This window comes from Benincasa hispida, chromosome 3, assembly GCF_009727055.1.
Source record: "Benincasa hispida cultivar B227 chromosome 3, ASM972705v1, whole genome shotgun sequence".
Classification (NCBI taxonomy): Eukaryota; Viridiplantae; Streptophyta; class Magnoliopsida; order Cucurbitales; family Cucurbitaceae; genus Benincasa; species Benincasa hispida.
In genome coordinates this window covers 23,914,624-23,940,994 of record NC_052351.1, presented here as the reverse complement: position 1 = coordinate 23,940,994, position 26,371 = coordinate 23,914,624, and the positions used below count along the sequence as shown (strand labels likewise).

The following is a 26,371-nucleotide window of genomic DNA, read 5'->3' as shown; positions in this document are numbered from 1 at the left end:
GAATGGTATACTTTGGATGTTAACAAAATGTACTGAAATTGAAATATATGTACAAGTCAAAATGTATTGAGCTGTCTTTGAAATTTTCTTCTTTTGCAATAAAAGAACAAACTTTAATTCAGACCATAACAAAATGGTCTTACTGCTATACAAAATCAAAGTTATTGTGCATATCAATTAAGTAAATTCTATCTTCTGCATTAGAGTGTTCAATATCAAAGGCTTTCTCATTTGGATCGTGTTCAACATACACATGCATCATCCTTTTGTCACTAACTAAAGAAACCATCTCCAAAATATCATCGTCCGTGAATATGGGTATCATTCCAGTTTGAAGAGTAAGTCCCGGTTTTACATATTAAAAAAATTTTGAGTTGTGTATCTCATTTTTATTCATTATTGACTTCAACTCAACAACATATCAGTTTCTAAATTCTTCATAATTATCTCTTTCCCCCTCATAATTATCTCTTTTCCCCCCCCCACTGTACACTATTATAGGATGAAAAATAATTTTCATTGAAGTGAAATCTGATATCGAATAAATCATAGATCTGCAATAAAAAATTCCGAACATCAACATATGACTTTTCTTATTGGTTAGAAAAGTATTAGGAATCATTGTAGTTTTATCCTAAAATTTCAAGCACCGAATTTTAAACCAAACTGAAAACAAAAGTCACAACAAGGCCTTAAAATAATTGTGTATGTTATTTTCACTTATCTCTAATAGTAGGTTATTGAACACTGAACAAATGGAAGGGTAGTCGAAGCATCGGAAAAAAAAATGTAGATTGTGGTGATCAACATGCTTCGCCTAGACAATGAACAACGATAAATATTGATCTGCTTTTACTCGAAATTGGTCAAAATCAGCAGGCGTTCATCAGTCGTTGAAGTTTCAGCGTTGGATGAAGCTTCATTGATCCAATGAAGAATAGTTTTTTTCGCAAGGGTTGGTTTGAACAAGACGTTTCATTGTGTCTTAGAATCTCAATTAGGTCATAAAGTATGAGATTTTTTTTAGAAAGTACTTTTTAAATAAAAATTAAAAATAAATAATCCAATCATCAACTTAGTCAACAAGTCACGTCAACATTTAAATAATCTATTTTGACAGATTTGTTAATTTTAATGAAGAGAACTTTTTAAACCTATTATTGAAAACTTATGACTAAAATGAATAATTAGATCAAACACACTTATTTTAGAAAATTCGGGAACTAATAAGGTTTTTTTTTTTTTTTTTTTTTTTTGTCCTTTCGCAATTATTGTCCCTAAACTATTGCCCACTTTCTACTTTGATTTCTTAATTCTGAATTTTTATGCTAGGGCACGGAACATATGATGTTACGCCATTTGTTTTCTGACAACTAACATTATCGAATCTTTAATTTCTTTCTTAAGGAAATGAGTAATATTTATTTATGACCTAAGGGCTAAGAAGACGGAGAGCAGCTAATGAAGAAACTTTCTTTCTGCATCATGTTGTGCAACTGAAGACAGAACAACTCCTCGTAATGACAGTTCCAAGAAGATAACCCTAGGAGAGAGAACAAGGAATTATTGGGTGAAGTCACTACAACATGACTTACCATTTTGAAACATTTTTAGTATAAAAGAAAAATTGTGAAAGTATCTCGAATTTACACAAGTGGTTATGAAAGAAGAGGAAGATTTCCAAACCTACATTCAATTGTTACGAAAATGAGACCAATGTAATGGCCTCGTGACAACACATTCGCTGTTGTTTACATTTTTCAATGCACTGTACTGAGCGTAAGGGCAATGAAATGAACATTCCCCATTTGCAAAAACAATTGGTTGCGTGCAAAGCGTGAAAAATCTGGATCGTAATCCAACGGCAAATATAAACTAACCTCTGCAGTGTTTTTCTCTTCATGACTAATTAGCATAAGCTAACTACCTAGCATGAAAGAGTTCCTTAATCAACCTATTGAAATTACTATAGGATGAACCACCGATAGCAGTTGCTTTATCTGCTCTCTTTTTCCACTCAACAGCATTTTGCCGCAACTCCGTGCCTTTGCCTCCTTCCATAATTTCCTTCAGAATTGCTATAATGTCTATGCGTCTTACGTCGTTGTTCAATTCCATGCCAATCCCCCAATTGACGCAAGCATATCGAGTATTTGGTTGTTGATCTGCAAAGAATGGCCAGCAAATCAATGGCACACCCCCACATAAGGCTTCCAAAGTAGAATTCCAACCACAGTGAGTCAAAAAAGCCCCAACCGATGGGTGTGCCAGAACTTGCTCTTGCGGACACCAACTTGTTAGAAATCCCCGGTTCTTCGTCTCTTCTAAGAAATCTTCAGGTAAAATAGCGGAATCACCCAATACCATGTCAGGCCTCAGTACCCACAAAAATGACTGCTTACTCTCTGCCAGTCCCCATGCAAATTCTCGTAACTTTTGGTCTGTTATCGTGGTTATGCAGCCAAAACTTACATATACAACAGATTTGGGGGCCTGTGTATCGAGCCACTCCAGGCATTGCTGGTCTTCCTTCCACACACTCAACCTTAATGGCTTCAAATGGCTTTCAGTAGCTTCTCTGCTTAGCAAGGATAAGGGACCAATTGTGTATATTTGGGGAAACTTTGCTGAAATTGCTTCTAACACATCATGTTCAAGCTCGTCGAATGTGTTGAAGATGATAGCAGAAGATCTCATGCAGTTTCGGGCTTCCGACCCCATGAAATCAAACATTGTGTCATCTATGTTTGTAGTTCTGATGAAGCTTGGGAGGTCTCTCAGGCGGATGTTTTTCATTCCCGGGATCCAATCGACGGAAGTGTCAAGTGAACCATCACTCAAAAATGTTTCATCTGGTAAAAAATATGGTCATTATCAGGGATAAATAAGTTTAAAGCAGGATTTACAGATAAGATAATAGTTTTTTGTCCTGGTCAAATTCAAACGCAATACGTCCTTGGTTATATTATATCTAACATTTACCAAACAATAATCATCAACAAATTTTTAACTAGTTTAGTACCACTATATCAAATTATGGGAATGACAATACATGATAAAACTGTAAAAGCTCCAGGAAAGTTCATATACCTTTGAACGGCAAAATTCCTCTTCGAACAAGCTCATCAAAATGCAGATACCCCATGAAGCCACAAGCAGAAGCAGTCCAAAACTGAATCTCTGGAATCCCCAGCTCCTCAGCAGCTTTTATAGCAAAGCTCAAGACCCCATCAGCAATTATACAAGTCACTGAAGGCACCTCCACCGAAGAATTCAACCCAGCCACCAACTGTTTGAATGGGTTCAAAAGATTTCTCCTAGTTGAATCACAGAGCGTCGGAACATCTGGGGAGGCTTTACGTTCAGATGGAGGCAACCCGTCTGGTATGGTCCGGAATTGAAAATCGGACAAGCCTTTCACGAAATTAGGTCCATGGGACTGTTTTATGTGGTCGTGATAGAACTCGGGGATGACAAAGGTTATGTGGAAACCAGTTGAATGGAGAAGCTTGGCTAATTGCAGAAGAGGCAACGTGTGCCCTTGCTCTGGATATGGGATGCACACTGCATGAGGTTTATCGGCCACTGACTTGCTCATCTCGATCAACGAAGATGAAAAAATTCAAGAGCTCAATTTCGAAGAACTATGCTTCGTGTTATCATAGTATAATAATTCATCAGGCCATGTGTCAATTTGACGACAAGGATTGAATGGATTATACGAATAAGCAAAGTCTTCTTCCACCATTGTTTTCCCTAGAACATCGAATTAAATAATCCCATCTAGTCCATTCTTGTCTCTTCCACATACTCGAGACAATACGTGTGCCGCAAAAGGCATAGATAAACCAAAGTTAGGGTCCAGATACTTTTGTCCTTGTAGTGATGAATTATTTACCAACGTACCATAAGTCCTGATGATAATCATCTTGAGTTCAACTGAATTTTATCAATGCAACTATGATATATCGACTCAAGGCTGCATAAATCATATCAGCCAGATGGCATGCGGTTTTATCCTGCACCAAGACCCATGCGGTGGATACTTAAACGCCACGCTGGGAATGGACGGTATTTGGGCCATACGAGTCTAATTCTTCGGTTATGAGTCAATAAAATTTGCTGTTACGCTGGCCGAGGATTCCGGGAGAAACGTAGAGTATTATATCTAGTTTCCAGCCCTCTTCCATTAAATTCGCGGCTTCATCATTTGTTAATTCAGTTGAACAGCTTTCTGTTATTGATATACCACCAGGTCCACCACCAATCAAGCCCCATTCTCAGTCCTCTTTCTCACCAAAAAAAAAGAAAAGAAAATGATGGGAGAAAACAGGAACAGAAGGAAAGTGAAACCATGACAATCTGATATGGACTTGCTACTACTCCAGAACTTGATATGGCTTGTACAGTTAGCCACTAAAAACACCATGCATTCACTTGAGATCTTAAAGCAATAAAATTGGAAAAGTCAAATGCCTGATAAGTATATGCAAGAAGGAGAATTAGTTGGGCACCTGAGAAGGTTGACAAATCCAGCTCCTCTTGCATCAACCAAACTTGACCGTCGACCAACAGACAATGCCTAAACAACGGCATCTTATGATGCCTCTTCTGGCAGTGCATTCAAAATGTATACTTTCCTATTACGGAAGATGATTGGAAAAAATATATTTATTATTAAATCTTGCCATTCAAATATACATGTACACCTGTACGATGTGGAAATGCCAAAACAATATCAGCAGCAAAAAATTTCATGGAAGCTCTTGGTTTTCTAATCAATTCAGTGTTGTGACCAACTTTCTATCTTGTCGTGGCAACGTTTTGTAGTAGAGAGTCTAAGTCCTTCAATCTGCATTTATGGTGCCAAGGTAGAAATTAGAATTATGGCAAGTGATTAAATGGAGAAGAAAACGTGATAGAGAAACTTAGCTTACGTACCTTACGTCACTCAAGTCTGGATAGGTTGCTATCGCTTCTTTAAAATCCTAATTTCAATAAATTGAGATAGTGTCAGCCCATCAGGGATATACTTGGCTAAGATTTCAGACAAGGGAAAACAGAATGCATTCGATTCTATTAGGCGTCTGGGAACATAACACATAACCTTCGCAGCACATTCTTACCTGGTTAGCTGTGGAAGTTGTGTAGGTTATGACACACTGCATTCCAGCCTTTGTAGCAGCCTAAAAATGCAAACAAAGTTTTGAGATGATTTTTATATAGAAATTTTGGTTTTCATTCTTGAAGTTCTCAATTGATAACATAATAGCTAAAGGACAATTGATATACCTGCAAGCCAATGACACTGTCCTCAACCACTAGACAATCTTTTTCTGACACGCCCAGCTTCTGCAAGGATTAGGAATACGTTACAGTTAAAATAACAATGCATTCCCGCTACATGTGAAGAGAAGTTTTGGAAGTCATTAACTACGTATTAGTTACTTTTGAAGCTGTTATATAAATGGATGGATCAGGCTTCTTTTCCTTCACATCATCACCTACAAATAAACAAAACAATCTAAAAATCAATTGACTAGCAGGACCAACTGAACAGAAACAAATGGATATCATCGTTGATTTTTAAGGCAAACCTATCGGCTATAAAACAGGACAAAGGAAACCGTTTGTAATTCACTCACTGCATGGATGGACATTCAATTATCCTACAGCAAAGGCTCTAATATATTCTTTCAAGCTTATCACCCTCACCCACATGCTTTCAGTTTTGTCCTTGCTTTTTATTAGGCATACTTCATGTAATGGACAAGAATAGTGCACGGTAGTCATACATACCATGAGAAAGTATTACACGAGAAAAGCAGTAAGCTTACCAGCAAGGAAGCAATCAAGATTTTGAAACCGATCCTAAAATCAGAGAAGCACATTAAATAATTACCTCGATAAGGACAATTTGATTCTGAATATATTAAACAAAGTCTGAAGGCTTACAATTCCAATAAAATTTTCAAGGCAAAGAATAACTGAACTTTTGGTAGCTGCAGAGCATACAGCAAGTTTCCTGCCCTACAAAACATTATAATATTTTACCTTAAATATTCATATGCAGAAGAAAATTAAGTAATGAGTCAATGACACACGTACAGATTAAATGAGATGACGCAAAGAAATATTATAAAATAGGTTAATGATGAAATGAACAGAGAAATGCGCCAACTCATTGGCACATGTTTTAGGGATTGAACCACCATAGATGATATTAAGCAAAAAAACAGTAGTAGGTAATTGTAAGATGATATCTTCCCAAATGAGATAAGATAATTCAAATTTTGGAACTTCATACAAAGAAAAAGCATGAGATTGCTAACTTCAATTACTTACGGCAGACTTTGCCTCATCCATCAATCTTAGTACTCCAGGCCTGGGATTCACCTGGTAGAGTGAAAGCAATCTGTGTTACAAGCCATTCAAGAACCGCAATTTGTAAAAGTTGCATAAATGATATCAATGAAGCCTAATTATTTGCTTACAGTTCCAGATTTGATTATTTCTTTGTATCTTTCCGTTTTCCAATCCTACAAGATCAAAGAAAGGGCATCATAAAATCTCAGAGAATCAAAGCACAAAGTGTGTCACGAACTTGCTTAAGGATCACAGCCTTCGAAGCAATATATCAGTTTAAACAGATAAGCCTATGCCAATACTAATATTTTCCTTGGAATGCACAAGTACGCTTGAACATTACATATGTACCATACTAATCTAGCATAAAAAGAATCAGATACTAAGATAGCCCATTATATTAAACTAACACAAAATAAGGATGCGCGCATAGCCTAGTGGCCAAAGGATAATTACATCAGCATCACTTCAAGATAACAACAGTATCAATGTAAGTAAGGAAATAATGAATATGCCTGAAGAATATCAATCAACTTTGCTCTGTCCTCATCATCTTCCGGAGCCTTCTCGAAGATCGTTGAAGATGGCCATCCATTCTCCTTGAAGTACCTAACGGATGCCAAAACACAAACCACCAATAAGCCGCCGTGAACAAACACAAAACATATTACTAACAATAACAGTAGAAATGATAAAACGAGAACAATACCATCGCATTTTAGGTTTACCGCCACCAATGCGGTTCTGGAGCTCGTCGTAGAACTCGATGCTCCAATTAAGAGGCTCTGACGTCGAATTCGGACAACGAACGTCAAAATGTGCAAACGCATCGTTATATGCTTGGCGGTGCAAGTGCTCGGACTCAAGGATCACCCCATCGCAGTCGAATATTAGAGCTTGTAAAGCAGCTGAGACTGAAAGGGGGAAACGTTTATGAGTGGTGGATTTTCTGGAGGTCCGGAAGCGGATAGCTGCGGGAGGAAGAGATCGACGGAGAGGAGGGGAAACCAGATCGGAAGAAGAGGGCATTAGATTGGGACGAACGAGCATTGTAGTGATGCTCGCCATTGCTCTGAGACAGACTCTGAGTTTCTGTGGCGCGGAATGCTCCCGGCAACTTAACGGATTTTGCAACCGTTATAGACCTCAACAATGAATCTGTTCCTCTTCTACTCTTATCACTTGGTCACAAGTTCACTATGAAGGGATTATTGGTGAGCGATGAGCCCTCTCTCTCACAATGCTCTGAGCTTTTAGGTGGATATGATAATAATTTTAGTTATGGGTTTCATTATTTTTTTTCTTAATTTACGTCGTTATTTTGATCGATATTTCACATTTGTATAAATTTGACATCGATGTTAGAGGTGAATTGATATTTTCAAAAAATCGTACAAAACACACAAAATAATCATCAAAATACTACTAGCATAAATAATAGACGTATTACCTTGTTTGAAAATCATAAGTTGTTTATTTATTAATTTTAATTGAATATTTAATTTTTATAATTTTTTTAGAAATATCAATCGAAATCGATATTTCCATCGAAATTTTTGTAAAATTAAGACCTTGATATTTCTGTTGACATCAACATTTTAAACTTTGCTCACAATATAAAGTGGGTGATTTTTTCTATCTTTAATATATGAAAAATCGAGATTTAGATTACGAGATTGGTATTACAAGCTTACATCTATGTTGATGTTAGCAAGTGGAAGATGTTTAACTTTGGATTTGGTAGAAGATGATAAATGGTGTTATAGTTATAGTAACACTCTCATGTGGGTATCATGTCAAAGGCATACCCTATACACCTGTGATTGGGCACGCATATCAAACATTTGAGAAGATAGCAATCTAACCTCATTTTTTCATTGCACTCTAATCCATTTGACAAATTGTTCTAAGCATGTTAAATTATCCTTTAAATTACAATTTTAATTAAGATTTTTTTACAAAAATACTTAGACTTATATTGTACCTATTTTTGTACAACTCATCTAGTTTACTCATTAAGATTTGACATGTGACAAACAATTTTGCTTGTAAAAAAAGAATAATTATCTTTCTACTATATAATATAATAAATGAGGGTCGGATGGGAGGTTGTACGTAATCATTGTCTTTTTCATTTAACAGTGATAGTTGAGGATTGAACTATCGAATTTTTTTTTTCCGTAGTTGGTGTAATGTGCTCAAGTTCCCATATTTATTTACTATTTAAATCCTTAAAATTTTCATATATGTTTCTTCAATGATTTTATTTATTTATAGTCTTTAACATCATCAATAAAATGTTAATTTGAGTCAAAATAATTTAACTCAACGATAATTAACATGTTCTTCATATCTAGAAGTTGTAGGTTTGATCCTCACTTCCTCCATTGTTATACTAAAAAGACAAATAAATAAATAAATAACATATTGATATGACTTAGACCTAACTCATCAAAGCATATATTCTTCATCAAAAGTTCGTTGATAAATTTTGAATGGTTTTTTAATATATATAAAATTTGAATGATTGAAATTGACTACTTTTATTCCCAATATTTTCTTAGTCACTTTTATTGTATTAGGGTACGGTATTCTTTTTCTTTTTCTTTTTCTTTTTCTTTTTTTCAGTACAAAGGGTACAACATTTGAAAATAAATTTTCATATATAGAAAAATATTGAATTATTACGGAAATAGTAGAAAAAAGAAATATCGATAAACACTGATAGACTTTTATCAGCGTCTATTAGTAATATACTTGTATTAGTTTCTATCACTATAGTATCAATGATAGGCTTCTATCAGTTTCTATCATTAATAGTATCAATGATAGACTTTTATCAGTTTCTATCATTCATAGACACTGATAGATTTCTATCAGTGATGAACTTTTATTAGTTTCTATAACTAATAGTATCAATGATAAACTTCTATCAGTTTCTATCTCTGATAGATACGATAGACTTCAATCAGCGTCTATCTATGATAGACATTGATAACAATGTCTATAACAACTATCTAAAAGCAACAAAACTTAAATCTAGCATCCATCTTCATGGGTAAATTAATTTTAATACTAAAAACTTAATGGGTGTTCAAGAACCAAACAAAATTAATCCAAAATGCCCAAAATCTTGTGTAAACCTCTAAACTCAGGTTATTATCGATGTTATTAGGGATCTCTAAGCAAAAGGGCTCTCTCTCAACTCAGGTTATTAGGGATCGAGCAAAATGACTCTCTCTTAACTCAAGTTATTAGGGATTGAGCAAAAAGGCTCTCTCATATGTTCAAGCAGAGGGGTAAAGGTGCTTTATAGGATAATAGTGAGCTCACTTCAGGGTTTTCATATATGATATGATTTCATGTTTTCAATTTTATCTCCCATCCCTGAAAATGATTATGTAAATATTTTATGAAGAACCACGTCTATATTATTTATGTTGAAGCATGTTTTGTTTTAGATAGTCACTCACTAGACATTTTAATCTCATTCTTTTAAATGTTTTCTCTTCCCAAGTAGCGGTCAATGTGCTAAAGTTGAGTAGATCTGTCAATCAGTCACTATAAAAAATCTCCAGTAATTTGAAGTTTAGGTGGTCCACTTGTCATGTTTTAAACCCTAATTATATTTGTTCATGTCTTGAGATTTTTTGGTAGAATTTTGGATTCAAAGGTTTTGTGTGTAAATGTTTGTTAACTGAATGACTGTAATATAATGGATGTGAATTTTATGTACGGTAGCACCTGTTTAGTTAAGTGAAAGATGAGATGATATATGTAATTATTATAAGCTTCTTAACTGTTATCAGGTCAACAGGTGCTAAGGATAGAGGTTCATTAGTACAAGTTAGACAGTAATTGTCATAAGAGGGTTGTCAACTATTGTCTTCACATCCCTTCTCAGGTTAAGAGGGTAATTTGGGAAGAGTTGTGACATCTTACCCCTAACGACAAAAAATTCGACGAACTCTAGTGTTGGCAGCGATAAGACAGCGACAACGAGGATTTGGTTACACGAATCTAAGAGTTAAAGGAAGAGAGAGAGTGAATCGGGTAGAGAGAGAAAAATCAACTCACCGACAACAACGTACAACCAGATCGACGATGTAGACCCAAATGGTAGTGAATTGACGGTTGGGCATGAGTGTGGTAGCTGCTGGACGTTAGAGTGCGTGGGATAAAGAGAGAGTTTGCGGACTGAAAAAGAAGAATAAAGTGTATGGATTAGAGAGAGATACTGAAATCGAACCAAAGACAGAAAAGGAGAAGAAGGAAGACGATAAGGGAGAAGACAGAGAAGGGAAAGATGATTAAATTTTGCTATTTTGGGTAAATAGACTCCCTTATTTTTATTTTTATTTTTATTTATTTTTTGAAAATCCCCTATATTTGAATGTCTAGTAAATGAGATTTATATATAATTAATAATATTTTTTAGGAATAAATAATTTGATTGCTTTAAAATATAAACCACCCATGAAAACAAGGTTGAGGAAAGTACATTTCTTTTCGGGCAAAATACAATAATTCTTTAAAAAATCCATTAGTGAAATTAATATTTTGAATCAATGAATCTCTCCTCAAAATGAGGGAAGAGACTTTATTTATAGAGAAAGATTACATGTTCGTTCAAAACTAACAAACTAACTATAGTTAAAGTCAAAACTAACAAACTAATTATAGCTAATTAAAGAAGTAAGCTTTCTAGTTACATCAAATCCACCCCCCTCAAGATTGGACTCGTCCACGAGTCAATTAGGATGCTAAATAGAAGCTATCCGGAGCAAAATAAAACTTCAAGTCAGCCACGTTGAATACTGGATTAATGTGCAAATTTGTTGGTAATTCAATGCGATATGCATTAGTGCCATATTTCTCTAATACTTGAAATGGTCTAAGTTGTCTGTCTTTCAATTTATTGTACATACCAGTAGGAAATCGAGTTGTGCATAGGTGGATCATTACTAGGTCTCCTACCTCAAAATTAACTTCTCTTTTAGACTTGTCTCTAGCTTCTTTGTAAGACAAGGTAGTTTTCTCCAAATGATCATGCACTTCTTGATGAAGCTTTTGAATTCTTTCAGCCATACTTTCAGCCTCAATGCTAACATCCACACAGAAGGCAAGTTAGCAAGGTCAAAAGTTAGTTTTGGAGTTCTGATGTATACAACTTCAAAAGGGCATCTTCCTGTTGATCTATTCTTCATATTATTAAAGGAAAACTCTACTTGGGCAAGGGAGAAATCCCATTGTTTCGGTTTTGAGTTACTTAGACAACGTATAAGATTTCCCAATTTTCTATTGGTAACTTCTGTCTGCCCATCAGTTTGAGGGTGTGAGGTAGTGCTAAATTTCAATGTTGTATCAAACTTCTTCCATAGTGTAGGCCAAAAATGGCTAAGGAATTTGACATCCCTATCAGATACAATGGACTTGGACACTCTATGAAGTTGAACAATCTCTTTAAAGGCTATATAAACTACATCATTTATCTTTTTGCAAGCAAGAAAATGAGTCATTTTACTGAAACAATCCACTATCACCATTACTGCATCATACCTCCGTTGGGTTTTTAGAAGACCAAGTACAAAGTCAGTTGATAAGTCTTCCCAAATGGTTGTGGGAATAGGTAATGGTGAATATAGACCCGCATTAGTGCTTGTGCTTTTTCTTTTTGACAAATAGAACATCTCTTAACAAAGTTATATGTGTCCTTCCAAATTTGTGGCCAAACCGAGCAGTCACTAGTTCAAAAGTTTTATTTTGACCAAAATGTCCAATCAATTCTCCCGAGTGTGCTTCTTTTAGAAGAGCTTCTCGAAGGGAAATATGTGGAAAACACAATTGCTCTCCCTTGAATAAGAAACCATCCACTATTTGAAAATCATTAGTCTTTATAAAGTGTGTGCAATTATACCATATCTCAGCAAAATCAACATATTCTTTATATAAGCATGGGAGATGAGAGAAAACAGTTACTTCAGTGGCTAAGATAGTAAGGAGATAATTCTTTCGACTTAGAGCATCAACTACTTTATTCTCCTTACTTGTTTGGTGTTTGATCACAAAGTTAAACCTTTGAATGAAGGAAATCCACCGTGCGTGCATACGACTGATATTCTTTTGAGATTGTAGGTACTTCAACGAAAAGTGATCCGTCAACAAGTGAAAATATTGAGAAAGAAGATAGTGCTCCCATAGTTTCAAAGCTCTAACAAGGGCATACACTTCTTGTTCATAAGTACTCCAGTTCTGCCTTGAATTACTGAGTTTTTTACTAAAGAACTCAATAGGGTGCCCTTGCTGTGATAATACACCTCCAATGCCCACTCCACAGGCATCCACATCTACTTCAAATGGTAAAGAGAAGTCTGGTAGCTTAAGAACCAGGCTGGAACTCAACTTTCCTTTGATACATTCAAAGCTATTGGTTAACATCCCGAATTTAAGAAAAATTTAAGTTAATTATCTAAAATTATTGAGTTTAAATTTCCCTTTCATTTGGAAAATTGGGATTAAATTGAAATAATTGAAAAACTTTTATTGATTAAATTGAATTTAATTGATTAGATATTCGAAATATTGAATCTTGTTTCCCTTTGATTTTGGATTTTAGGGCCAACTTAAAAAAAAAAAAAAAAAAAAGAGATAATTAATTTCATGTGGTTTAATTGATTTAAATATTTGGAAGGATTTAATTTGAATCAAATTGATGGATCTTATGCCCTTTAATTTTGGTTTTTGAAGCCTAAATTAAGATAAATTGAAAAATTAATTGATTTCTAAATTTAATAGAATCTTTGAAGATTTTGGAGATATTTTGATAAAATATTTTATTTATTTTTTCAAATTTTGAAAAAAATAAAAGAATTGAGATTTTTTTTTAAATCAAATGAGAGTGAAAAGAGGTCAAAAATTGGGGAGAAAGCAATTCATTTTTTCAGCAACCTCCACAAAATTATCGATTTCCAGAGTTTGAACCGTTGGATCCGCTCAAATTTGGTCTGTTCGAGACATATAGAATTTCATTTTGAACGGTTGGATCGTTGTTTGAAGCTCTTGTTTGTTCGTAATCGCTGCTGAATAAAATCTGTAAAACTAAAAATTCTCTTTCTCTCTCACTATCGCAAACCCTCCTCATACAAGACCCTCACTACTAGTCGTGAGCCTAAACAATTTATGCCATCCGACAGTAACACCCGCTGCCTATCTATGGTAGCCACGAGCTGACGTGCCACCAGCCGCCACTGCCCGATCTTTGTCGGAATCTTGAGAAAAATCTTGGATTCAAGATTTGGAAGTTTTGAGGAATTAACCATCAAGCTAGAGACCATTTTTCGTTTTGCAAAAAATTGGTAAAGATCGGTAAGTTTTGGGTAAGTTGTTGGTTGGTTATTCTTTTGGATTGAGAGTAATAGTGAAAAAATTAAGTTATTGATTTTGGATTTAATTCTTGATCAGATTGGCTAATTGAATCAAGTTTTGGAATTTGTCTTGGACCAAGCCACAACTTTGGGTTGATTCAAATTTTCCAAAGGTTTTAAGGAATTATTTGTGTGGACTTTTGTGACCAAGTTAAGGTAAGTGGTACTATTACCAGTGCCTTTGTGCCAGGCGACCTAGTCTAGAATTATAAAGTTAACTGATGGACTCTTGAAACATGATTTTGTCATTATGTTTTACTTATTGCATGACTGTTATAAGTATTATGAGCATGTTTGAATTTATAATCAGTACTGATATTATGTATGTAATGCATGAATAGACCAGTAGAGCGGTTTATTGTCTCGCCTTGACGCATGTTTTATTTTAGAAGACCTACGGGTCTAGTTTCATGTTTGACGGTGTACCTATGGGCCGCTAGACATGCGTGAACTGACAGGTTTACGTTCATGTTATTATCATGTTTGACGGTATGCCTACGGGCCGCTAGACATGCATGGGCCGACAGGTTTACGTTCATGTTATTATCATGTTTGACGGTGTGCCTACGGGTCGCTAGACATATGTGAGCCGACAGTTTACGTTCATGTTACTTTTATTTTCATGTTTCATGTTTTGACGGCGAGCCTACGGGCCGCTAGACATGCATGAACCGACAGGTTTACGTTCATGTTATTATCATGTTTGATGGTGTGCCTACGGGCTGCTAGAAATGCATGAGTCGATGGGTTAATGTTCATGTTATTATCGTGTTTGACAGTGTGCCTACGGGCCGCTAGACATGCATATCAAGGCAAGACAGTACGTCTTTTGGTTTTCCTTTCATCATCAAAAACCAATGTAGCTGTATGAGCCACGGGCTATCTTTCTTTGCTCGTGGATGCATAGCCTGATCCCGGTAATGGGATCACTTACTGAGTATTTTATACTCAACCTTTCTTAATTTATGTTTTTCAGGTAATGATAGGAACGGACCGGCTGGTGACAAAAGGGACCTGTGATTGTGTCATATAGAACATGTAAATCGCTTCCGCTCAGTTTACGTTTTCAAGCTACTTAAAAGTTTTGATTTGAAACTCAATGTTGGTCAAAATTTTATTTGTTTAAGTTATTTTTTTTCTTTATTATTTTAGGGGCCCCAAATAAAGGTTTTATTTATTTGTTATTTATTTTAGAAAACTGTATTTATTATTTTAATGAAATTTATTTTCCTCAATGGTCGAAATATTTTGAATGTAAATGTGTAGTTATGAGTAACGACCCTTATTAGAGTACTCAAAAAAGTCGAGTCATTACATATTGTGTTGTTTCTCTCCCCAATGGAAATTACCTTTCTTTAGACAATTAGTAATAGATGCTACGATAGAGCTGAAATCTTTGATAAATTTTATGTAAAATGAAGCCAAACCAAGGAAGGCTTGAATGTCTTTTACCGAGTATGGAGTTGGCCATTGGGTAATATCTTCAATCTTCTTTGGATCAACTTTAATTTGATGGTGACCAATTAAGAAGCCAAGAAATGTAATTTCCTTTACTAGAAAAAGACATTTCTTATGCTTGATATAGAGCTTGTCGGTTGTTAATGCTTGAAAAAGGCTTCGAAGGTGCTGTAAATGCTCCTCAATGTTCCTGCCATACACCAAAATATCATCAAAATACATTACGATAAATTTGTTAAGGCAAGAATGGAGTACTTGATTCATGAGTCTCATAAAAGTGCTTGGAGCATTGATAGCCCAAAGGGCATGACTAGCCATTCGAACAATCCTTTATTGGTCTTAAAAGCCATCTTCCATTCATCACCCGGTCGTATTCTTATTTGGTGATATCCACTCTTCAAATCTACCCTAGAAAAGATCAATGCTCCTCCAAGTTGGTGAAGTAGATCACTTATACGAGGGATTGGAAAACGGTATTTCACGGTGATTCGATTAATGGCTCTACTGTCTATACACATTCTCTAGCTTCCATCTTTCTTTGGAGTTAGTAGGGCCGGGACCGCACACGGGCTTAAACTTGGTTGAATGTGCCCTTTGTTGAGTAACTCCTCGTTGTGTTGGTGAAGGATTCCGTATTCCTTAGGACTCATTCTATAGTGAGGCAAGTTTGGTAGTGTAGCTCCTGGGATTAGGTCAACGTGGTGTTGAATATTTCTCAATGGGGGCAGCCCCTCGAGTTCTCCTTTAAGGAGGGGGAATTCATCGAACAATTCTTGTATCACCGTAGGGTTCCCATTCTCTTGTATTTCCTCGAACTTATCAACAACAACAAGTCCTAATATATCTTCTTCTCTTTCTTTAATCAAAGTTTTCCACTAATTGTTATAAACAAGTGGTTGCTGTCTTCCTTTTTCACCTTTACGCCTTTATCATTCTTCTTGTTTAGTGAAAGTAAGACCACTTTCTTGCCCATCTAATTAAACTTGTATGTATTCTCTCTCCCCTTGTGTAAGGTTCGAGTATCATATTGTCATGGTCTCCCTAATAATATGTGACATACATCCATTTCCAATACATCGCATACTATTTGGTCCTTGTAGCTATTACCAATTGAAAGAGGAATAGTGCAAATTTCACTTACTTGTGCCTCGCCACCTTTCTTTACCCATGTTATCTTGTATGGGTTTGGATGAGTCTCCACCTTGAGATTTAGAGCCGTCACTAGCTTTTTGGAGACAAAATTCTCGCTACTTCCACTGTCTATGATGACATTGCATACCTTATTGTTGATTGTACACCTTGTTTTGAAAAGACAATGCCTTTGGGGTTGAAATCCTTTTTAGGAGTGCTTAACATTCTTTGAAGAACACAAGAAAGTCTATCACCATCATCTGGTTCAATGAACTCGCCTTCCTCATTTTCTTCTTCACTGTTTTCAGCCATCATTTCTTTTTCCTCTTCTATGTAAGCTACTATTTTTCGTTAGGGGCTTGCATTAGATAGATGACCAACTTGGCCACATAGAAAACATTTGCCCAAAGAAGGCCTATTGTAGGGATTTTGAGCTCTCTTCTTGAATGTGGTCCCAGTCTTCTTCTCTTCACTTCCTTCTTGATTTTCTTTATCTTTGTCTTTGGTCAATACTGGTGAATTTGGAGGATTTGGTGCTTTACTTGTAGCACTAACCCTTTTGCTTGTGGAGGCTTCCCAATCGGACATTCTTGATGAATTCTTGATTCGGATTTCGTTCATCTCCTCCACAGTTTCAACAAAAGAGATAGCTTTAGTAAAAGAGTGGAAAGGTTATAGTTTTACCTTTTCTTTGATATCCATGCATAGACCTCCAATAAACCTTACAATCAAATGTTGCACACCCTCCATAAGGCTTGTTCTTGCTCCTAGTTGATGGAATTCTTCAATGTAATCAGCCACTGATCGTCCTCTTTGTCTACAATTTTGATATGACTATACAAGGTTTGTTCGTAATTAGGAGGTAGGAAGTGTTCCTTCATTAACCTTTTCATCTTCTCCCACAAATGAATCGGTCTTCTGCCAATTCTTCTCCGATTGATCTCAAGTTGGTCCCACCAAGCCGAGGCGCCAGCTTTTAACTTTAGTACCACGAGATGCACTTTTTTGTGCTCGGGAGTGTTCATGTATGTGAAAAAAGTTTCTGTGTTCTTGATCCAATCAAGAAATGCTTCAATGTCTCGCTTCCCATTGTAACTTGGCAAACCAATTTTCATCTTGAAATCATTGTCCTCACGTCTCTCGCCCCTTCCTTTTCTTGGCACAAAGAATTCTTGATCATATTCACTAGATGAATCCCAATCTTGGTTTTCTTGATACATTTCTTGGCCAATTGGTTGTCTTCTTAGATTTTCATGGTGCTGCCTTTGAATTGTTGAATGTCTTTCTTGAAATATTTCTTGCCCATCCGCCGCCTCTTCTTCCTCTTCCTCCCCATTCTTGATCAACTGGTTGAATATTCTCTCGATTTTGATGTGCGATTGCAAGCATTTCAACTATTATAGGAAGGGTTTTCATGTTTTCTTGAAGGTTTGTTAAGGTGCCATGAATTCCCTTCAATGAGTTCTCAACGGACAACAAGCGTCGGGTTGAGGTTCTTAGAGAGAGGGTGGGAGTATCTTCCACCTCTTGTTCTTGCCCGTGTACATCTCCTTTGATTGGTTGATGGGCTCTCCTTCCCGCAATCGTTTCCCAAATCTTGGAGTGCTTTAATACCAATTTTGATGTGAAACAAAAAATCTAATATTTTGAATCAATGAATCTCTTCTCAAAATGAGGAAAGAGACTTTATTTAAAGAGAAAGATTACAAGTTTGCTCAAAACTAACAAACTAACTATAGCTAATTAAAGAAGTAAGCCTTCTAGTTACATCAAATTTGGCCGAACTGAAAATTTTCTTGTTCGAAAAAGGAACATGGTTTTGAAAAAAGCTTACAAACCATTTCAAGTTCTCCGAAAATGAGAACTTGATGAATTTCAAGTTCTCATTTTTTTTTTTTCTCTTTACTTATTAATTATGTTCCTTAATTTTATAAAAAGATAAAATTCCTTAAATTGGCACCATTCTTTTAAACATATTGGTTAAATCATAGAAAATGACTTTAAACTTTCAAATGTTTAAATAATACCTTTAGAAGTCGTTTGTTTGGTAGGAATTTAAGATTTTCATGAAGTGATCATATGAGTTAACGTGTTTTTTTTCTGGTAATGGAATATGCTCGAATATATGAAGATCCCCAAGCATCTAGGAAGTTCTTACAAAGCATATCTCGAAAATTTTGGATGTTATCCTTAAAAATAGGTTTTTTGGAATTTCATGTTGAGGACTAAGGGTATTAAAAAAACCTGATGACCCGAAAAATCGATCAACCCAACCTAACCCGTGCGGATTGGATTGGGTTCAAATAAATGAAAATTTTATAGATTAGGTTAGTTCATGGGTACATCTAATATAACTCAAACCAACCCAATTTTATTATTAACTTTAAAATATATTTTTTTATGGAAATTCTTATAAATAAAAAAATCCCAAAATATTTACATTTTATAGCAAAAAGTTCCAAAACTACGTACTTTTGAAACTTTTTGCTATAAAATGTAAATATTTTTAAATATTTTTTATATTTAAAAAAATCTCATTTTTTTTATTACTTGCAACACAATTATTTATACATATATTGATTTTAGTTATTTAATTTCAATATTTTTGTATAATTCATTATTCAATAACTCTTAAATTATTATTTTTTTTTTTGCACTTTAAAAAGAAAATTTTCACTATATAAATTGAAATTGAATTGTTAATTTTAATTCAATATATGAAAATAATTAAATAAGTTTTTTACATATTTACGTTTTGCTCTTTTTAAAACAAAATTTTAAATAAATGACTTTATCAAACCTACCCAATTCAAATATTTCATGTTTGTATGTGGTTCATTTTTTAATAAAGGTTATTTGGATTGAAAAAATTTACAACTCGAACAATTGGATTAGGCTAAAAAATATTTCAATCCAATTCAACCCAACACAACCCATGAACATCCGTTGAGGACATCAATTTTTTAAATTTTTAACCCCTTTCTTCAAACATATATATTATATTACTTTCTTTTGTTTTCATTTTATAATTAAAATAAATATTATATACTATATATTTCACTCCTTTTAGTTATATGTAGTTGTTTTTATTTTTTTAGAAAGATATTCAAATTCAAATGTAAATTAATATTATAAAAAAATCTTAAATTAATATAATACTATTTTGTTTAGAAAAATAACAAATAAAATAATTAAAATACATTAATTTTATAAAAAAAAAAAATTTGATGTATTATATAAGTTTAAATTATATTAAATTAATTAATATTCTGTAAGGACATTCCTAAAATATTACATACATTTAAGACATTATCTAATAAAAATCGTAGAAAACAAAAATTATTGTTAAGTATTCAGAAATGTCTTAAAAATTCTCATATGAAACTAACATAACCATCTATAAATATGGGAGATCTATAATTCCAAACGTTTAAATATTCAAGTTATCTAACTTTCCTTAAATCAAACTGCCCTTGAAAACAACAAAAGAATTGAAGACAAAATCTTGTGGTTTAGTTGCATATTATAATGCAAGGCATTTGGATGGAGTCCAATCAGATGGGATGGTTGCAGGAAGCAGAGAGAGGCAAAAAGATCTTAACTCACTCATCAAAAGAGTCCGAAAATGTATCAGATGATTTGATCTGTGGCTGAGACTTGTTGTGTCAGAACTTTATGTAAATCCCAAGAAGATAAGAAAAAGCCAAGCGATGTCCCATACTCAAAAATAATTTACAAAGAAAAACACCAAACAAAGGAGTTTCTATATCATCTAGTTTAGATGTTTTTCCTCAAAAAGAAAAATCAATAAAAAAAAATGTAACCATGTAGGTAGAACTAGAAGTAAAAGTAGGGAAAATGTTGATCTCACTAGGTCATAGATAGTATAGGGTTGGAGTATATGTACAATAAATGCAAAAACCGAACAAACTACTTATCTCTGAACAAAGAATTCCAACTTTATAATAAAAGAAACAATAAAATGTCATTTACAAAACCAGAAGAATGGAAGGAAGACCAACCCTCTAGACTGGACATGCAAATTTGGTCTAAGGATTGAAGAAGTGGTTTCCACAGCGGCATTTCCAACCCAATGGCTTGTAAAATGAGTATCTGTTCCCTTGAGAAGACGAGTCAAAAAATCTCATAGGCAAGGCCGAGTGAGAATCCAACCGGCTGGCGCGGCCGGGCATTGCTAGGCACTTGAACGGCCATGCATGGGTGGCACTCGTTGCATTTGTTATGGCAGCTTGGTGGGGTGGATCCAAGCCTGGTTTTGTCTTCAAAAAATATACCCTGATGAAACCAGGAGAAGAAAAAACTCAGAAACAGTCACTAAAAAGAAATAGCAAACATGGAAAGATTGAGAAAGCCATGGAAGAGAGAGAGAAGGCATACTCTGGGAGGAGAAGAGGCGGAGAGAAGAAGAAGAAGATGCAGAAGCAGAATAAGTAATGAGGTGGCCCAAACAGTAGGCAAATTCATGGTAGTCATCAAGTCATTGATGCCCGGAACTAATGGATCCAACGAAGCAAAGGAGTAAAAATCATACGCAATAAAGACCCATTTGCCAGATTTTTCTGTTACTTTGTTCCACTTCCACCCACTGCACCACAACCACAAAGTGGCTAGGGGAGAGGAAGAGAGAGAGAGAGAGAGAAGAGATGAGCATTTAATAGAGGCAAGTGCAAGGGGAAACAGAAAGAGAGAGACGAGAGAGAGATAGCATAAATTGGTGTAGGAAAGGGTGGGTGAGTCATAAGTTATCCGACAGGAACGAGAGAGGAGAGAGCAGAGAAGTTCTGAGTAAGAGGGCAGATTGCAGCAGAACAGTGAAAGGAACAATACAATGGGGGAAAACAAATTTGGAGTATCCACATCACATACAAAGGACGACCTATTCTTCCATTCTACAGCCTTAGACTGTCCATCACTAGCCTGGCTGCTGTAAAGGGACCGCATTTACTCACCCACTCTCCCCTTTGCATTTGTTTCACTCTTCTCCAATCTTCACTGCCATTGATTTTACATTTCAACGCTGCGCTGATGGGCATGCAGCGACTACATCATCTCATCTCATCTCATCTCCCAAGCAACCAATAGTGGCTGATGGAATGGATTGGACCCATTGAGATTTCTTTTCTTTTCTATTGCCTTGCCTCTCTCTCTCCGTATTCCTTTTGACTGTGGACCAAATTTTTTGGTTATTCTTGTTAATAAAACCATTATCTTCATTTACCAAGGTACGCCAATGTCTAAGAATAATGAGCACAAGATAAATCAATAAAATCCAAACTAGCATATTTTCAATTGCTCTTTCCTTAAATGTTTCATTGCGCCAAAGTTGCTCATAAACGAGATTTATTTATCTCTGGCCTATAACTTCAAGTATTTACAAAGCTAGCTTTTCTTCCAATTTATAATTCAAATCTCTCGTGATCCTATGTATATAACAATTACTTATGACTGGGAAAGTAGGACACTATTTTTTGGGGGAGGGGTTGTTCAAAATAATAAGTAAGGACGAGGATTTAATCTTCTAACTTTATGATCGATAACTTGATCATATATGACTAAACTAATTTAAATATACTCAAGTTGGCAAATCTAAATTAAGAATGCAAGTGGATTAGCTAGGTTTGATTCAAAACTTTGAACCAACTACCAAATGAAGAGGGGGGAAGCCTCTATTGAAATCTACCAACATTCAACTGGAAAAAATAATCAAATATTGAAAATTCTACAGAACTCAAGCGACCATGGTTGATCCAAATGAATAAAAAAGTGTCAAGTTAGAAGATCAAGTCGCCCTAAATACAAAGAATATGTAGTGTTTGCTCGTTAAAGGCGAAAAAAATGTTGCAAATACTCTGCCACACTCCTCGACTGTCTCTCCAGATCTGTTGATTTATTTTTAAAAGGCAATTAGTCAACTAAATTATCAACCATGCATCAGATCATTCCGAAACATTACCAACTCCAAGAAAAAGAGCCTGAGACGGCAGTGAGCAAACTCAACCTCAAGAACCCCTAGTCTGATCTGATGGCCAACTTCAGAAGACTCTTTCACGAAAGTTGAAAGCCTTATTCACACGGAGAAGGAATAAAGATTTATTTATTTATTCACACGGGGGGGGGAAGGGAATTGTATTTTCTACATATGTACAATTAAATTTTCTTTGTTTGTTCTCCTTTTTTGTTTTGCGAATTTTATTTTCAATTTTTTCCTTACATTTATTGTTACCTTTCAGCTTGAACGTATGAACCTCTCATCAACATAAATATGATAACTGTTTTCTGAGTTCATTTGGAATTCAACAGTGAATCAGTCAGCACTGAGCAGAAAAAAGGAAACTTTCTCTGCATCTGAACTCTCTTAGCCTAACCAGTCTCTTTTTCCCATAAATCAACGAAAATACAAAAACATGTATGAGAAAAGTGTACCTGAGACTGCTTGGTTCCAGTGCCATGGAGTTGTTAAGTCTCGGTAAAAATCACAATGTACTTTACAGACTATTGATCAGACCATTATAAAGACTGCATCCTTGTGAACAAATCAAAACCCTCCAAAGTCCAAACCCTACTCTATTTCTCGCAATATTACGACTTCAATGATCTTCTTTTTCTTTGATCGTGTTTCACTGCTTTTAAATTCTTTAGACGCAAAGAGAGAGCAATAAACTGCACCTGACGAACTTGGCTGTTTCATTCCTCTGTCTGAACACCAGCTTGCTTACCTTCCGTAGCCACCAAATTGTATGGTTTTGATAGGGCAAGTGTTACATGTAGCTTCCATGACATGAAAAAAGTAAGTTGCAGGTTCCCAGCTTGACGTCTCTCTATTTGAATTAATGTCCTCGTTGCCCGTGTAAAAGCTCCCGAAACTACTCCACAGAAGCTCAGCTACGACTGAACCTGTTGACTAGTTCTTATTCAGAAAAAAATAGAGAGGATAAAGTTGAATGAAAAACTGCATACAAAGCAAACCGATCGAAGTTAAAGACCCCCAGTTATCCAGGATGAATAGTGCACGCTCAGGCTGCAACTCTGCATTTACTGTAGGCCTGCAGACGACATGGACGAGAATGAGAAGTTAAAATTATGGTAGTTGAGCAGAATGGATGCTAAGTGCGCGGGGGAAGGGAGGTGTTTCCGAAGCAAATAGCTTAAGAAGATGGAAGTGGATGTGAACCACCGTAATACAATGAAAAATCAAAATTACAATGGCTAAACAGAATGTTTATTACATTAACACAATGACCATAACAAATACATTTCTCTGATTACACTTCCCCTGCCGCTTTACACTCTCTCTCGGTGCAACTTTAGTTTCCCATTAAATTGCACATTATGGAAACCAAAAATCTTTTATGACTAGAAGTATCAAGTGTGATAAATGTCAACATCTTAACTGCCATAAAAATTACATCCCATGCTTCTATTCTGTCATTGTGCAACAACTACCAGCCTAATTTGTATCAAAAGAATCCTAAGCTATCTCCACTTTCTTCTCCAAAGAGCTCAAACATCCTGGACTTCCTTTTGATTTAAGCGTTCGTCAATCAGATCATGCCTCCCAATAGAACTTTGTCCTCCTCCACTATGCTCCTGTCTGCTTTCCCACATCTTTCCTGACTTCCCTATTGCTAGAATCAACTCAAGTTGCTTTTGTTGTTGTTCCTACAATCCTCACTCGAACAAAAAATTAAAATCAGATTCGATGTAGAGCACTCCTATATGAAGAAAAACCTTGTAGAATATGTGATATCTGTCCATAGTAACGTAGTAATTGACATTGTTCTATCTTGCATTCTATTGTATCCTCTTGAGTTTCAAATTATAACTTCTAAAACACTAATACATGATGCTTTATCTGTAATCACTTAGTTCACTCCTAAAAAGACTTAAAACCATTGAATTTACATTGAATGGAAGATTTAATGCACCTGCATAGCCAATAAGACCTTCTGGATTTCAGCAAGCTCCTTCTCCAAAATATCTCCCCGAACTGCTAATGCTCGAGTGGCCTCAGAAGTTTTTTGAGCTAAAGCTGCAGTCTTCAGAAAGTGATCAATACTTAGGGGCTATGGGAAATGGCATCTCATCTTACCAAAATGAAAGCAATGAAGTTATTAAGCCTCATTATAAAGGATAAAAGTTTGCTTTCATCACATTCTGATGTCCACTCTCACCTTCTCAACATGTTATTTCACATTGTAACCAAACCCCTGCAGCACATAAATTTTCTTCACCACCACACATCCATGTATTCCAATACAATTCACTCATTAGAGTCACAATTTCGTATGTGTTGTGGAGTATGTTTGCCACGCAAGAAAACGCAGCCTACTTATGTATTTCAGGATGTTATTGCTTCTTATGACTAACATTGCTCTTTGGGTTTTGTTCGAGTTCATTGCCAAAAGTTTCAGTACTAGATCCTCTCCTTGTCTTTTTCCATATTTAGAGCATTCACTTTTCAAAGGCCGTCCAAATCTCTATGAAATCAGAGTTCACTACAACCGGAATTACTATTCAGATATCATCTTTCTTTGAGGCACTTTTTCTCGTTAACTATCTTTAAATTCTATGTTATTTAACCTATTTAGAGAAACACATTCACTTTTTTTTTTTTTTTTTTTTCTGTTTTGCAAAATTATAGTAATCCTTCACTTGTTATAACAAATTTCTAAGGTTGCAGAATATTTTGATCATCCATCGTTACTCAATTTCTTTTTCAGTATCATGTTAGTGTCTGCAGGGACCATCATTTACTTTGTTAAATATCATTTCGAGATTAAGTAATAAAGAAACAGCCTCCAAATTTCTGAGAACTACAATTACCTCCTCGACGGGCTTCTTCAGAGCCTTTCGAGTAACTCTAAACCTAATCCCTAGCTTCTCCAGCTGCCTCGACAAGACTCGGATAAGCGTTGCCGAGCTCCTCAAATCCTCCTCCAGCCTGTTAGTCTTTTCCATCAAATTCACCCCTAACACACCCTTCGCTGTCTCTCGAAAAATTCGATTCCACTGCCGCCTACGAATCCAAGCACCAATTGCAACCCCAGCTACCAGAAACAAAATTGCGCCAACGAAAATCCCGTCACCGAACACCGCCAAGAACACGCTCTTAGACCTGGCTTTCGCCCAATTCAGAGCAAAACCAACAGAACCAATCAATGACGTAACGAGGCAAAACAACTCGGCAGCTGAAAGTAAGGAATCGATATCGAAATCACCATCACCACCGTGTTTCCGGCCTACTCCTCCAGATGTAGAAACTCGAGGACAGAACTGATGAGCATTGATGGAACCAAAATTAAAGGGGCTTCGAAACTTGTGTTCGAGAATTTGGAAATGCAGGGTGTTTGGGAAACGGCTAGGAGCGAATCGAAGAGACAAGCAGGGATTCCTGGAAAAGAATGTGGAAAAGCACAAGGTTGAAGGGGGAGGGGAAGGAGAAGGTGAAGTGAGTGAAAGGGATTGGAAAGCAAGCGACATCGTCTTGGAGTGCAAACACTTCAGAGCGTCTAATTCAAGAATCTAGGGTTTTTTTTTTACAGACATGGGAAGCGGGACATAGGTCCCTTCTTCAGATTTCAGAATAGAAAATGGAAGTGGAGAAAGATTTGACTTCACACGGAAAGGGGAAAGAGACGGACTTCGAACTGGAAGGGAAAACCGCGATTAATTCAATGAATTACGCGCGAGTTTTATCCGATCTATTAGTTTATAACTGTAACCGTTAAACTGGATAACCAACAGGGTCCATGTCTAGGGCCTTCTTGGTCTCCTACTTTGGGCCTCGGCCTTCTCTTACGTGGATAAATGTGTGTTTCTCATTCTTCATTTTCTTGAAATAATTCTCCTAACAATAAGTTTTTCTTCTTATTATTATTTAAATTGACACAATTTTTTTTTTTTTTTTTTTATAGTATATCCATTTACAACCTTCTTTAAACTTGTATAGTCAATATTATGTGAAAATTATA

At 35.6% G+C, this 26,371-nt stretch overlaps 3 protein-coding genes across 6 annotated transcripts; all 3 read right to left on the bottom strand.

Moving 5' to 3' along the window:
* Positions 1 to 1,596: 1,596 nt before the first annotated feature.
* On the bottom strand, positions 1,597 to 4,654 carry LOC120073198 (linamarin synthase 2-like). Of its 2 annotated transcripts, none has more exons than XM_039025881.1 (3): positions 4,515 to 4,654; positions 3,091 to 4,234; positions 1,597 to 2,852 (listed from the first exon to the last, which is right to left on the bottom strand). In XM_039025881.1, the coding sequence occupies exons 2-3, from the start codon at positions 3,596 to 3,598 to the stop codon at positions 1,924 to 1,926; spliced, it is 1,437 nt and encodes a 478-aa protein (XP_038881809.1). In that variant the 5' UTR covers positions 3,599 to 4,234; positions 4,515 to 4,654; the 3' UTR covers positions 1,597 to 1,923. The 2 variants fall into 2 exon arrangements, with proteins under 2 accessions (XP_038881809.1, XP_038881808.1); XM_039025880.1 differs by having other exon boundaries at positions 3,091 to 4,288; positions 4,515 to 4,652.
* On the bottom strand, positions 4,654 to 7,601 carry LOC120073199 (haloacid dehalogenase-like hydrolase domain-containing protein At4g39970). Its single transcript, XM_039025882.1, has 11 exons — positions 7,076 to 7,601; positions 6,882 to 6,975; positions 6,495 to 6,539; positions 6,346 to 6,396; positions 5,956 to 6,030; positions 5,838 to 5,871; positions 5,449 to 5,504; positions 5,293 to 5,352; positions 5,127 to 5,186; positions 4,942 to 4,988; positions 4,654 to 4,852 (listed from the first exon to the last, which is right to left on the bottom strand). Exons 1-11 carry the CDS (start codon positions 7,432 to 7,434, stop codon positions 4,804 to 4,806), a joined length of 930 nt encoding a protein of 309 aa, XP_038881810.1. The 5' UTR covers positions 7,435 to 7,601; the 3' UTR covers positions 4,654 to 4,803.
* A 12,656-nt stretch (positions 7,602 to 20,257) lies between these two features.
* Positions 20,258 to 26,065, bottom strand: LOC120073309. Of its 3 annotated transcripts, XR_005480733.1 has the most exons (5): positions 25,224 to 26,065; positions 24,326 to 24,436; positions 23,384 to 23,443; positions 20,778 to 23,294; positions 20,258 to 20,675 (listed from the first exon to the last, which is right to left on the bottom strand). XR_005480733.1 is itself a non-coding variant. In XM_039026064.1 (3 exons), the coding sequence occupies exons 1-3, from the start codon at positions 25,878 to 25,880 to the stop codon at positions 23,901 to 23,903; spliced, it is 927 nt and encodes a 308-aa protein (XP_038881992.1). In that variant the 5' UTR covers positions 25,881 to 26,062; the 3' UTR covers positions 23,553 to 23,900. The 3 variants fall into 3 exon arrangements, 1 of the variants encoding a protein (XP_038881992.1); XR_005480732.1 differs by having other exon boundaries at positions 20,778 to 23,443; XM_039026064.1 differs by lacking the exons at positions 20,258 to 20,675; positions 20,778 to 23,294; positions 23,384 to 23,443 and adding an exon at positions 23,553 to 24,059 and having other exon boundaries at positions 25,224 to 26,062.
* Positions 26,066 to 26,371: the final 306 nt, after the last annotated feature.

What these genes read in the sequence shown, in the direction of transcription:
- LOC120073309 (XM_039026064.1), bottom strand. Translation starts at nt 25,880, where the DNA reads ATGTCGCTTGCTTTCCAATCCCTTTCACTCACTTCACCTTCTCCTTCC. An exon ending in TGAAGAAGCCCGTCGAGGAG is followed by an intron (nt 24,437 to 25,223) that starts GTAATTGTAGTT and finishes CACTTTCTGAAG; the next exon opens with ACTGCAGCTTTAGCTCAAAA. An exon ending in AGGTCTTATTGGCTATGCAG is followed by an intron (nt 24,060 to 24,325) that starts GTGCATTAAATC and finishes TGAGGATTGTAG; the next exon opens with GAACAACAACAAAAGCAACT.
- LOC120073199 (XM_039025882.1), bottom strand. Translation starts at nt 7,434, where the DNA reads ATGGCGAGCATCACTACAATGCTCGTTCGTCCCAATCTAATGCCCTCT. An exon ending in AGTTGATTGATATTCTTCAG is followed by an intron (nt 6,540 to 6,881) that starts GCATATTCATTA and finishes TTGATCTTGTAG; the next exon opens with GATTGGAAAACGGAAAGATA. An exon ending in TTTATATAACAGCTTCAAAA is followed by an intron (nt 5,353 to 5,448) that starts GTAACTAATACG and finishes TAATCCTTGCAG; the next exon opens with AAGCTGGGCGTGTCAGAAAA.
- LOC120073198 (XM_039025881.1), bottom strand. Translation starts at nt 3,598, where the DNA reads ATGAGCAAGTCAGTGGCCGATAAACCTCATGCAGTGTGCATCCCATAT. An exon ending in AGGAATTTTGCCGTTCAAAG is followed by an intron (nt 2,853 to 3,090) that starts GTATATGAACTT and finishes ATTTTTTACCAG; the next exon opens with ATGAAACATTTTTGAGTGAT.